The 11,869-nt window shown below is 42.3% G+C and overlaps 1 protein-coding gene across 1 annotated transcript; it reads right to left on the bottom strand.

The window, feature by feature from the left end:
- Nucleotides 1–10,148: 10,148 nt before the first annotated feature.
- On the bottom strand, nt 10,149–11,618 carry LOC142427513 (lysine-specific demethylase 4D-like). Its single transcript, XM_075532750.1, has one exon. It carries the CDS (start codon nt 11,616–11,618, stop codon nt 10,149–10,151), a length of 1,470 nt encoding a protein of 489 aa, XP_075388865.1.
- Between the last annotated feature and the right edge of the window lie 251 nt (nt 11,619–11,869).

Genomic DNA, 11,869 nt, shown 5'->3' with positions numbered 1-11,869 from the left:
CCCTATTCTCAGAGCTAAGTGTTGTGAGGATCTTGGCAAATCTGGCAGGAGTGAGACAGTAGGAATGTTTGTTGCATCTCGTTTGTTTTTCCTCCTCAGAGGAGAACACAGTTGCCTTTGTAAATTGTAACCCGCGGTCATTATGCTGGGCACCTGGATGGTGATGAAGTGAGTGCTCTGTGTGATCTTCTGATTGAGCCTGAAAGTTGCTTAGGACCTGGTGGTGGGGCTCTGACCTTCAGGCCTGTGCTGTGGTTTATATTTCCCCCGTTCGTGTTCGGTTTCTTTAGTGCAGTCTCCCCTTTCTTTACCTTTGAAATGTTTATACCTGCTGAGTATGGCCCCCCACCCTTAGGTGTCATGGGTAGGAAATGAGGTGTGTGACTGATAGTGGAAACATTTCACCACCAACTATGAAATGTCAATGAAATGGACCTTCCTCTGGTGAGAAATCTTTTGAATTGAGAATGGCCCTCCTCTCCAGTGGCAGAAACCCGAGGGTTTGTTTTGAATGTTCCCTTGAGAACCCAGAGGGGTTTAAAGTCAAAGCCCATAGAATGCGGGGCTCCAGTAATGAGTGATCCCAGTAGTTTCCCCCTGTCACAGGAATCAATACTCAGTCTCTAGAAATCTACCACATTTTAATTGATGTATTTGGTCAACTACAGGGCTTCAGAGGCTTCTGATCCAGATAAGATCGCTGCTGTGCCTCTCTTAATGTACCCCTTTTTAGATTTTGAATGGCATTTCGATATGCTAATTCACCTCAGCTCTCTGTTTGGGTGCGTGCAGTGAATCCCAGGATCAGTGTGCCCATGGCTCACATTGCAGAATAAGGAGCGCGTCAGAGGAGGAGGAGACAGGTTAAGAGAGTCAGAGCAGGGGTCCTAAGTGGAACTGGAGTGGTAGGAGTCCTGAGTGGGCCCAGGGTGGGTATGTTAGAGAGAGTCGAGGTAATCTCCATGTGAATGGATATTATAGAAGTGCCTCTTAGCCCAGCATCAAGAAACTGTGATCTACAGTATATCAACACTTATACTTTGTTCTTGTAGCTTAAAACTGTTAAACCATTGTCCTGGCCTTTAAATGAAGAACATCCAATGGTTAGTTGGTTCTCACAAGCCTTAATCATGAGCTTTAATCACTTGAGTTGTTTTAGGACCATTTACAATAGGACGTATTTTCTTTGAAAATGTGTACTATACAATTGAAGTTTTTCTGAGTTTGTAGTGATATATCCTGATTTATGGGCTCTCTTTCTTTTTTTTTACAGCACTGTTATTATATTTTGAAATTAAAACTAACAACTTCTGTTAATCTTATTAATGCATCTTTAATATATCTTCCAAACGAATTTTATTTATTTGGGAAATAATATCAAATAATGTGGTGATAAATAAAATATTTCCTATATTTTAAAGATTGTATTGCTTGGCTTTGTATGGTTTTTGAAGAGTTTACATATTTTTAAAATATTTCTTACTTTTTGTTTTGTGGACTGGTTTTTATGTGAGGAGAGGAAATGAGCAAAACGTAAACCCATTAAAATGACGTTTTTGTTTAAATTATTTTAAATGAATAAGAAAATGTAAGCTTGTTGAGGATATAGCTGACTATTAATGAAAAACCATTCATTCCGTAAAGCATAATAGTGAGGAAGATATAGTAAAGTGAGTAAGACCCCCCCCCTACACACACACACACACACACACACACACACACACACATATACACACGCACATAGTGAGAAATCATTACATCTCATGACAGACACAGAGAATTGGCCCCCTTGAATGTTCAGTATTAGTTCTTCAGACTTTGTTTTGTCAGATCTCATCTATGAAGTCGTTTGTAAGTGGATACATCTGCATCAGTCATGACTAGCTGCTAGCCCGCTTGGTGAGATATACCCACCATTAAGCATCAGGCTCCAGACCACATTTCAGATGTGCAGCTCTGCTTTCCCCATGTGTGGTTCTTTAGTGTTAAATAGGTTTCCTATTAGTTGTACCTGTTGCAGACCAGAAGTACATTCATGAATGTGAATTGTGTGCACATACAAGTGCCCTTTAGAGTTGAAAGCTGAAGCCATCTCCCCTGGCACAACATCAAACAAGGACATTGCCATATAGGTTGCACCTAAACCACTGAGACCAAAGAGCACTCAACATGGGGTGACTGTGGAGCTTCATTTTCCTATTGGCTGTTGTAAATGGTATTATTTTCTTGATTCCCTTTTCAGAGCTTTCTATACTACTACACAGGATTCAAACTCTTTTTCTACATTGACTTCTACACATGAGATTGCTGAACCTTTCAATTAGATGCAATATGTTTCTCATAGGTTCTTTGGGGCTTTTAATATTTCAAGTGACATCAACAGCAATTATAGAGCTTTACTTCTTTGCTGCCATTTTGGATGCCTTAATTTTATCTGTTGATTGATAGCTGCAGTTAACACTTTCAGCACACTATTAAATAAACCTTTTCAGGTTCCCATCTGTAAAAGTAATGATTTCATTAGCTCACAATTGAGCAAAATGCTTGTAATAGGCATCACATTTTGCTAGGTCAGTCCTTTCAAATTATTGAGACACGCAGCCACATTAGATAAAACAGAATGAAACACATATGAGTCTTGCTTCATCCTCACAGTTGCCCAATTGAGCTCTTTTTTGCAGTTACTATGATGTTCTATCTTGTCGAAGTTCATCCTTTTGTTTGTTTGTTTGTTCTTAGTGACCTTATACTTTAACCATCATGATGTCTTTTTCCAAGGATTGATCTTTCTGATGTACAACATGCTTAAGATGAAATACTCATATTTCCATTATAAGAAGCATTATAACTGTACATTTCCAAGATATAATTGACACTCTACCACACTATCAAATTATTCACCAGCACTATAATTCAAATACATCATTTCTCCTTTAAACTTTCTCATTCGTTGTCCAACATTCAGGGGCATATGAGATAGTTGAAAGTAAAATAACTTGGGCCTAGTACATATTAGTCATCAAAGAAACATTGTTTTTAACCTTTGGAGAGATCATGTTCATAAGATTTGTCCAATGAAATGCATCATATGTCTATGTCTTCTATGACCACTGATTGTAGATCGTGGGCAGGTGAAATCCTTGACAGCTTCAATCTTATCTCCACTTTTCGTGGTATTTTCTATTGATCCCATGGTAAGGATTTGGGCTTTCTCTACATTAAGATGTAGTTCACATTGATACTGAAGTTATTCACAGGTGTAGGGAGAAGCGAAAAATGTAATTAAACCAGAAATTATTAAGAGCAGTAATTGGGGTCCACTACATAAGAGAACTATAGGATGTGTGTTAGGAAGGTCCAACCTAAATTCTCATGCAGTTCAGATTGTTACTGAAAGTATTGATCAGGATTATGAAGAAGAAATTAGGGCAGTAATAAAATCTGATATACCATGGTTAATAAATAAGCCAGTTTAAGCCAATTCCTGCTTCTTTGAATTTCTAGAGTTAAAGTGTATACCTATCAGGAAAGAGCATCTGAGAAGTCTGACCACCCTGTGGATCAAGGGGTCTTTTGGAATACTGTTGTGGGGAAACAACAGCACCCTCACATGGAATTAGAAATTGGAGGAAAATGTTTTTTTTTTTTTTTTTTTTCCAATTCGGTATATGGGGTCTCTTCCTTAGGGCATTCCTGAGAGTCTAAGACCCACCTACTAACCCCACCTAAATCCAACATGGAATGAGCGAACTTAATCAAGACAGAATATTGCAAGATTGTAAAATCCTACGATATAAAACTCCTGAAGGTCCATACGTCTTAATTAAGCCTGTAACCTTACTGAGAAACTTAAAGGAAACATGTCTGTTTGGTAACTTAGTTCAAAAACAGTTGTGCAAATTTATTAAGATTTTATCAGTCTTTAAAATTATCCTGTGTTTAAGAAGTTCTAAGTACAACTAGTGAGCGCTCTTGATTTTCTGAGAGCTAACAGCTGAAATTTACATAATATGATGAGGGCAACAAATGTACAAGTATTCTTTACACATTTGACGTATGTGTGGATTGTGATAAGAGTTGTATGTGCTCCCAATAAAATGACTTTTTAAAGTTTCACTGGTTTGGAACCTGGCAAGTTCCCTGAGATTGGTTACAATGTCTTAGAGTCTCCATTGTTAAAACAGACGGAAGAGATGAAAGGAAATTCTATGTCTAATAAATTTCATTTAGTCATTTGAATTAAAACAATTTTCTCCTTACTAAAAGCTTGTAACAAAATTAGGGCAGATAGACACATTTTCACCTCTATAGAAATTAGCTGATCATAAGAAGTCCCAGGAAGATGGAAATCCCCTTTGGGATCCCAGTCCACTAATCACGTGTAGGAAGGACGATTCGTTTATATTTTTGCAGAAGAAAGCTGATGGACTCCCCTTAGAAAAGCAGTTCTCAACCTGTGGGTTGCGAACCCCTTGGAGGGGGGCGCGTTGAATGACCCTTTCACAGGGTCATTCGCACTGTTCATAACAGTAGTAAAAAGGACGCAAAAACATTTGGAGAAAGATGAAGGACAAGGAAAATATGAAGAAAGCACCCAAGGTTTTTTTTTTTGGTTTTCAAATAATTTATTGATGGTATATAGAAACATAATGAATTTTTTTCTTTAACTTTTTTTGTAATTTGGATAAAAGTTACCAAAGCAGACTGGTTTTATGCTGGAGAATTCATACATACTTTGATTTGTGACATTGATTGCATTCCACACAATGTAACTGCATCTTCCCTGTGTTTGCCTTTCCATTTGCCCTTGTTTCTTTTTAAATATTTAATTAGGGGCTCATACAACTCTTATCACAATCCATACATATACATACATTAATTGTATTAAGCACATCTGTACATTCTTTGCCCTAATCATTTTCAAAGCATTTGCTCTCCACTTAAGCCCTTTGCATCAGGTCCTCTTTTTCTTTGCCCTCCCTCCCCGGTCCCCCCTCCCTCATGAGCCCTTGATAATTTATAGATTATTATGTTGTCATATCTTGTCCTATCTGGCATCTCCCTTCACCCCCTTCTCTGTTGTCCATCCCCCAGGGAGAACGTCACATGTAGATCCTTGTATTCCGTTCCCCCTTACCAACCCACTCACCCTCTACTCTCCCAGTATCGCCCCTCATACCCCTGGTCCTGAAGGAATCATCCACCCTGGATTCCCTGTGCCTCCAGCTCCTATATGCACCAGTGTACAACCTCTGCTCTACCCAGTCTTGCAAGGTAGAATTCGGATCATGGTCGTTGGGGGGGTAGGAAGCATCCAGGATCTGGGGGAAAGCTGTATTCTTCATCGGTACTACATCACACACTGACCGACTCATCTCCTCCCCTAGACCCCTCTGTGAGGGGATATCCAGTGGCTGACAAATGGGTTTTGGGTCTCCACTGTGCACTTCCCCCTTCATTCACTATGGTATTTTTTTGATGATGCCTTATACCTGATCTCGTCGACACCTCGTGATTGCACAGGCTGGTGTGCTTCTTCCATGTGGGTTTTGTTGCTTCTGAGCTAGATGGCCGCTTGTTTACCTTCAAGCCTTTAACACCCCCAGACACTATCTCTTTTGATAGCCGGGCACCATCAGCTTTCTTCGCCATATTTGCTTATGCACCCGTTTGTTTTTGGTGATCGTATCATGGAGCTGTGCACCCAATGATATGATTTTTTGTTCTTTGATGCCTGATAACTGATCCCTTCAGAACCTCATGATCACACAGGCTGGTGTGTTCTTCCACCAGCATTTGTTGTGGGCTTTGTTGCTTCTGAGCTAGATGGCCCCTTGTTTATCTTCAAGCCTTTAAGACCCCAGATGCTATATCTTTTGATAGCCGTGCACCATCAGCTTTCTTCACCACATTTGCTTGTTCACCCACTTTGTCTTCAGCGGTTGTGTTGGGAGGGTGAGCATTATAGAACGCCAATTTGATAGAAGGAAGTATTCCTGCATTGAAGGAGGAAAACACCCAATCTTAACCACGATTCTGTTTCCATGCTGTTAATTGCCCAAAAGGAGGGGCTATTTGTTTACCTTTTCAGAGGCAAAGGAGATAGATAGATTTCTCTTCAGCCAGCAAGTCCCAGAAGAAAGGCAGTTGATGATGTGACCTGAGAGTTAAGAAAACAGCCCAAAGACCTCTGTCCTGTTACTGGTTACCCAAAGCATCAACGCCTCACAGACTCCTGAGAATAGCAATTGCTGCCTACTGAGACACTTCTACCATTGCTGATGTTGCCTAAGGAACAATCTGGGATGCTATTATCACTGAACATTTTATACACTAGTGAAGGACTATTGAAACAGTCTAAAGGGTCAAGATTTTGTACATATCAATTAATGCTAAAGTGATTGGAATGTAACTGATTTCTGTGTAACCCTTGATATAGTTAAATTTCATTGTGAAAACCTGGCCAATAAACACATGTGGCATTAATGAAAGGCTGAGAGATAAATGGCTCTGTGAACCTTGCCTTTATAGTTCTCTGGTCTGTTTCTTTGTGATGGTTGGATCAGAGTGCAATTGCCTTAGCCAGTTTCCTGCTTTGTGAGGGAAACCAGCCCCTAACACATCACCAAGGGTCCAGTAGGTGCAACTGTACAGTGATAATAAGTAAAGATTATAGTAAAGTTATAGAGAGCATGAGAGATAGAACAGAGATTGAAATAATGGAGTCAGACACATTTCATGGTGGCATGCTCACACGCTCACCTCAGCCTCAGTTGGTGATCCATGTGGAGAGAGAGCAATATTTATTGCTACCGAGGCATTTATATTCTCTTGGGACACGTGAGACCCCTAATTACAGGTGAAGACATATATCACAGGAAGGGTTGTGCTATAGGTAATACAGTAATGGTATGGGGGTGTTTTAGGGGTATCCACGCAATAGGAAGAGGAGGGACTAGGAATATACATGTGACAATGTGGGCAGATCCTAGCTTCAGCGTGGCAGACTAACTTTGGATGTCACTGATCTGGTTTGACCTCTTCCTGGATCACTATAGAAACCATTATGAGTAGGTTGTAAACCCGCCCTGAAGGGACTAAACTGATAGCCACAAGCCATTAGGGAGAAGAAGCCCACTCTCCTTAACAGCAGGGAGTGGGTTCTACTTGTGGTGGGACCAGACAGTAGTCTGGCAACTGACTGCCTTCAGGGAGGTACCTGGCCAATCATTTACCATTAGCTGCAAGCAGTGTCCTAAGTCTAACATATATTTGAGGGAGGCTTGAGAGACATCTTTCTGTTTCCCACAATTCCCCCTTTTGTTTTATAATACAATTCAAAAGAGCCACATGGGCGACATGGTTATTCTCTATACATTGAAAGCTGTCGGTGTGAAACTTCATGATCCAATTAAGATAGCCAAAAATTCAGGTTTATGGAAAATATTTTTAATTCAGGCATGGGGGATAAAATCCCCGTAGGCCCATCTGGTACTGGAGGAAGGTATGAGAGGGATTGGATGCTGCAGCGGGAAGAAATAGAGCCAATAGGAATGTCTGCTTCTATAGGTGTGTTTATACCTTGCTTAAATACCCTCAAGCTTGTCCCTAAATTCAATTGTTTGGTTGTGTGGTCGAGGATTAGTATGTAGGTGTTGGATCTATATTGAGTTCATTTTTGTATATGATGTGAGGTATGAACCTTGTTCCATTCTTTTGCAGATGGAAATCCAGTTTTTCCAACACCATTTGTTGAAATGGGTATCCCCTCTCCACTTAATGGGTTTTAGTCCTTTGTGAAAGATTAGGTGTCAAAAAAAAAAGATTAAGTGCCTATAGGTACTTGGTTGTATTTCTAGGTTCTCAATTCTACTCCTTTGGTATTCAGATATACCATCGTACCAGGCTGTTTTAAGTATCATGGCTAATTATATATTTTTAAAGTTTTGTTTCATGTTTAAATAGTATTTTATTTATCCTGTGTCTCTTTCCTTTCTGTACTAACCTTACTAATTTCAGAGGTTGATATTTATTCCCCAGGGATACTGTAGCAGAAAACCACAAACATCTTGAAGGAAGCCTGACTAGAATAGTTTCCCGAGAGCGGTGTCAGCAACGCAGGTGGAGGGCACAATAAACAGTTTTGGGGCTTATTGGTCAATCTAAAATCTAGATCTTTCAAAGGATAAGTGTTTGTTCTAAATGCAACACGAACATATCTGAATTTCTTCTATGTCTCATAGTTCCATGCAGCGTTGACTATGGTAAATTATAAATACTTGGGCCTAAAACTGATGTTTGTTCAAAAAAAATTAAATAAAAACGAATCCATATCTGTTTCAGTTTTACTTTTTCACCTCTTATAATCACTCAGATTAATGGTTAGATCTGATGAATAAGAAATTTGGGGAGTTTCTAAAGTGAGTTTTCTGTTACCTCTTTTGATTAAGCAATTGGGTGGGGGCAGGGGATGGGTTCCTGTAGAGAAAAAAAATTTTTAAGAGTCTTTCAAGAAAGAGAGAAAATTTGCCACACTACCCTCCATGACAGGCTCTCTGATGCTTATTTTTCTGGCTGCAGACCTGAAAACAGGCTTTTAAATACATGAGTTGAAGAGACAATGCCAACAGGGGTATCAAGAGTTTCTGGGAAATGGAGTCCCAAGTCAATGCCAATGTGTGATTTTATGAAAAAGTGACTCCAGGAGTAATTTCAGCTCAATGATTAGATGGGAACTCTGGGCAGTAGCTCTCCCCATCATTTGACTTGTTGTTTTGCTGTGGTGGTGTTTTGTTGTACAATTTTCTTCCATTCCCTCATGGACTACTCTAGGTACAAGGACAGACTGTTTGGTGAATTCATTGGGACCTAGCTACTTCTTTCTCTCTGGCTATGTGATGAGTCACTTTGTTTTTCACATACCTCTCATAGTCAAACTTTCCAAATGTGTTTTAAGGTATTTTATTTCCTTTCAGATACACACTAAGAACAATGAAATTAATAATCACAAATAGGTATCCTTGATCCCCAAACGGCAACAGACATCATTCATTCAAAGGTGCAGTTTCTACGTGAGCAATTGCTTGGTTGGTGGGTTGAAGGGTGGCCACGTCAGAATTATTGGAGTGTGTTAAAGGCTTGAATTTCATTAGAAGGTCTAGTTGTGACCACCGGTAGAAGACCGGGTCAGCGCTTCGGAAGTGCAGATGGATTGAGCCTCAGATTCTGAGCATCGTCCAATGTTGGCTCCAATTTTTGTGAGGACTAGGTTAGCAGTTTGAACCCACCTCCTGCATTATCAAAGAAAGACTTGGGAATGGGCCTCCTTAAATATTAGCCCCAAGTCCAACTTTGAAACAGTGGGTCTTGATCACTGAGATTGCCATGTGGAGAGACACGCTGGAAAGCAATGGGTTTAATGATTTCTGCACAGGGAGTTCTTTTCAAGGACAACTCCCAAACCTAGGAAGAATCAAGGGACACACATATATCCAGTTGGTCTGTGAGTCCTTAGAACACATTTTAGTGGAGTCCATAGTCTGAGCAAGTATTAGGCAACCTATCAACATGGCACTGAGAGGTCAAGGATCACCACAGATTACAATTAAATCACCACAGATTACAATTCCCATGTTGAAGATTGGCTGGGTGTGTCTCTGTTTCATGAAGGTGAGAGATAGTCCAAGGGACAATCACATTTGACAAAAACTTCAGTTTAGCTAAACTCACAACAAGAAGATCTTTGCTGGTGACAACCTTTCAGGATTTAGGAAGTGAAGTTCCATCGAGTCTGTCTCCAAGGATCTATGTAAGTAGATTTGCAGAACCTCATCTGAGGGCAGGATTATAGAAGGTTAAGGGGGTCCATAGCAATAGCACCGAGGGGAGTCCAGAGGTGCCATACTGTGCATAGAGGCATAGCAGGAGAATATTTTAGAAGTCAAAAACTCATTAGGAGGACTCAGCACAAGCATGTCCGGGAGATTCACTGAGATGTTGTCCAGTGACTTCAGGCAGGGGCCAGGGTGCATCAGAGAATCAGGACTCAGTGGGGGTCCCATGGGCTGAAGATCGGGGTCACAGCAGCACCGAGAAGCTTTAACAGCATGCTGGATCTCAAATCTCCGAGGGCCAGAGTCATCTGTTGATTATTGATTCTCATGCAATGCCTGAGTGGGCAGGTGTACAAATGTGCTTGCTGTGTGGCTCTTGGCCCTGGACTTCACAGACTGCTGGTGGGCATCGGAGTCCCGAGGACGCCTAGTGCGAGTACCCTTTAGTGAAGCCTGGAGATACTGGGCAGATGGAACTGAGGTGGGAAGTAGGGAGACACTGGATCCTGTAGGACTGCTACCCATGAAGGTAGGGTCCTCAGGCTGCACAGTAGAGCTGTCTGCCCAGGAGTGGGTTGTGGGACGAGGACATACCAGTGCACAGCCCCCAAGCCCACTGTCTGCAGCCAGAGTCAGAGAGCGACGCCTGGCCCTGCGTGGCTTAAAGGACCGCAGACGCCCCTTGACCATCGCACGAGTCCTGGCTCCCTTCCAGGCCGTCCACTCCGGGCTGGTCAGTGCTGTGTGTTCCACGTGGTCCACGGAGGTGCGGTCCCTGCCCTGTTTCCACAGCTCATAGCGCTCGGGTTGCAGAATGCGCACGAAGGCGTCCATGGGAAATGTGACCCTGGCTTCCCCACAGCTGCACTGAGAAGCAGCTTTACCGTAATTAACCCAGCGCAGGGTGGCAAAGTTGATGGATTCCGCACAGTTGAAACCGTGATTGAAGCCAGCGTGGTAGCCGTAGGGCAATGTGACCATGAACTCGCCTGCTCCCTGGGTGATCCGACCAACAGGAATGCCGTTCTCCCTGAGGACTCTGGGTGAGATGAGGGCCACCTTGTGCCGCAGGAAGTTCGCGCAGCCAGTGGAACTGCCAGGGAAAAGCTCCCTGGCCAGTCTCTCCAGGCGGACTCCATGCTCAGGGGGCACCGCATACCACGTTTTGGGCTCCCCGAAGTGCAGGTAGTTGATGCTGTACAGGTCCATGTCCTCCGTGTGCCAAGTGAAGGTGGTCTGCCACAGGCCAAAGTACAGGTAGGGGGTATTGACGCCTTTGATGACAACTCCACACTCCTGCTCCAGCAGATCCTGGATCGTCCCCAGGTGTCTGAGGTTCCAATGCTCAGTGTTTTCACCAAATAAGGAGCCACATACTCCAGCCCCATAAATGGGAGAATTGTACAGGCGGCTCTTCCAATAGGTCCGCTCCAAATCGTCAACATCCCGGTGTGTGGGAGTGCGGTATCTGTCAGTGTTGGCCAAGTGGCGATACTCCTCCACGGTCATGGATTTCTTCTTTTTATGGTATTGCAAAAAGACACCTGTTTGCCCAGTAGTTACCTGCTGCACAGGACTGGCTATGAGGATGTCATCCACATCGTCATAGTTCTCTCTGGCTGTCCACTGTTTGGGTGGGATTATCTTAGCCAGGCCTGCACGATGGGCACCTTTGGATTCCATGTAAGCAATGTATTTGTTGAAATCCTTAAATTCTTCCATGGTAGGCCGGAAAGTCATGATTTTAAGGCTTGAGTTCTGGCTTCGATAGTTCTGGGAATTCATGGCTGCAAAATAAAGTCAGAAAACCCGGTTCTTATGGATGTTCTGTGTATTTGGGATGCTGTGCTTTTGTTTCTTTTTCTGTCTGAAAATCTCTTGCAGTGTATTGATGGCTCTGTGAGAGCAAATGCACTCTCCCCAGGCATGCTGATTGACCAAGGGAATTCTACTATGATGGACAACTATTGTTTCCCTCAAAGAGACAGGATTTGTGCACATGGAGTGGGTTTTCCCAGATTGCTCCTGACTCATTA

Source organism: Tenrec ecaudatus, chromosome 15 (genome assembly GCF_050624435.1).
Source record: "Tenrec ecaudatus isolate mTenEca1 chromosome 15, mTenEca1.hap1, whole genome shotgun sequence".
In the NCBI taxonomy this organism is placed as follows: domain Eukaryota; kingdom Metazoa; phylum Chordata; class Mammalia; order Afrosoricida; family Tenrecidae; genus Tenrec; species Tenrec ecaudatus.
Note: the sequence above shows the minus strand (reverse complement) of the source record. Positions and strands in the feature narration are given on the sequence as shown.

Coding starts and splice junctions, on each gene's coding strand:
- LOC142427513 (XM_075532750.1), bottom strand. CDS start 11,618: ATGAATTCCCAGAACTATCGAAGCCAGAACTCAAGCCTTAAAATCATG.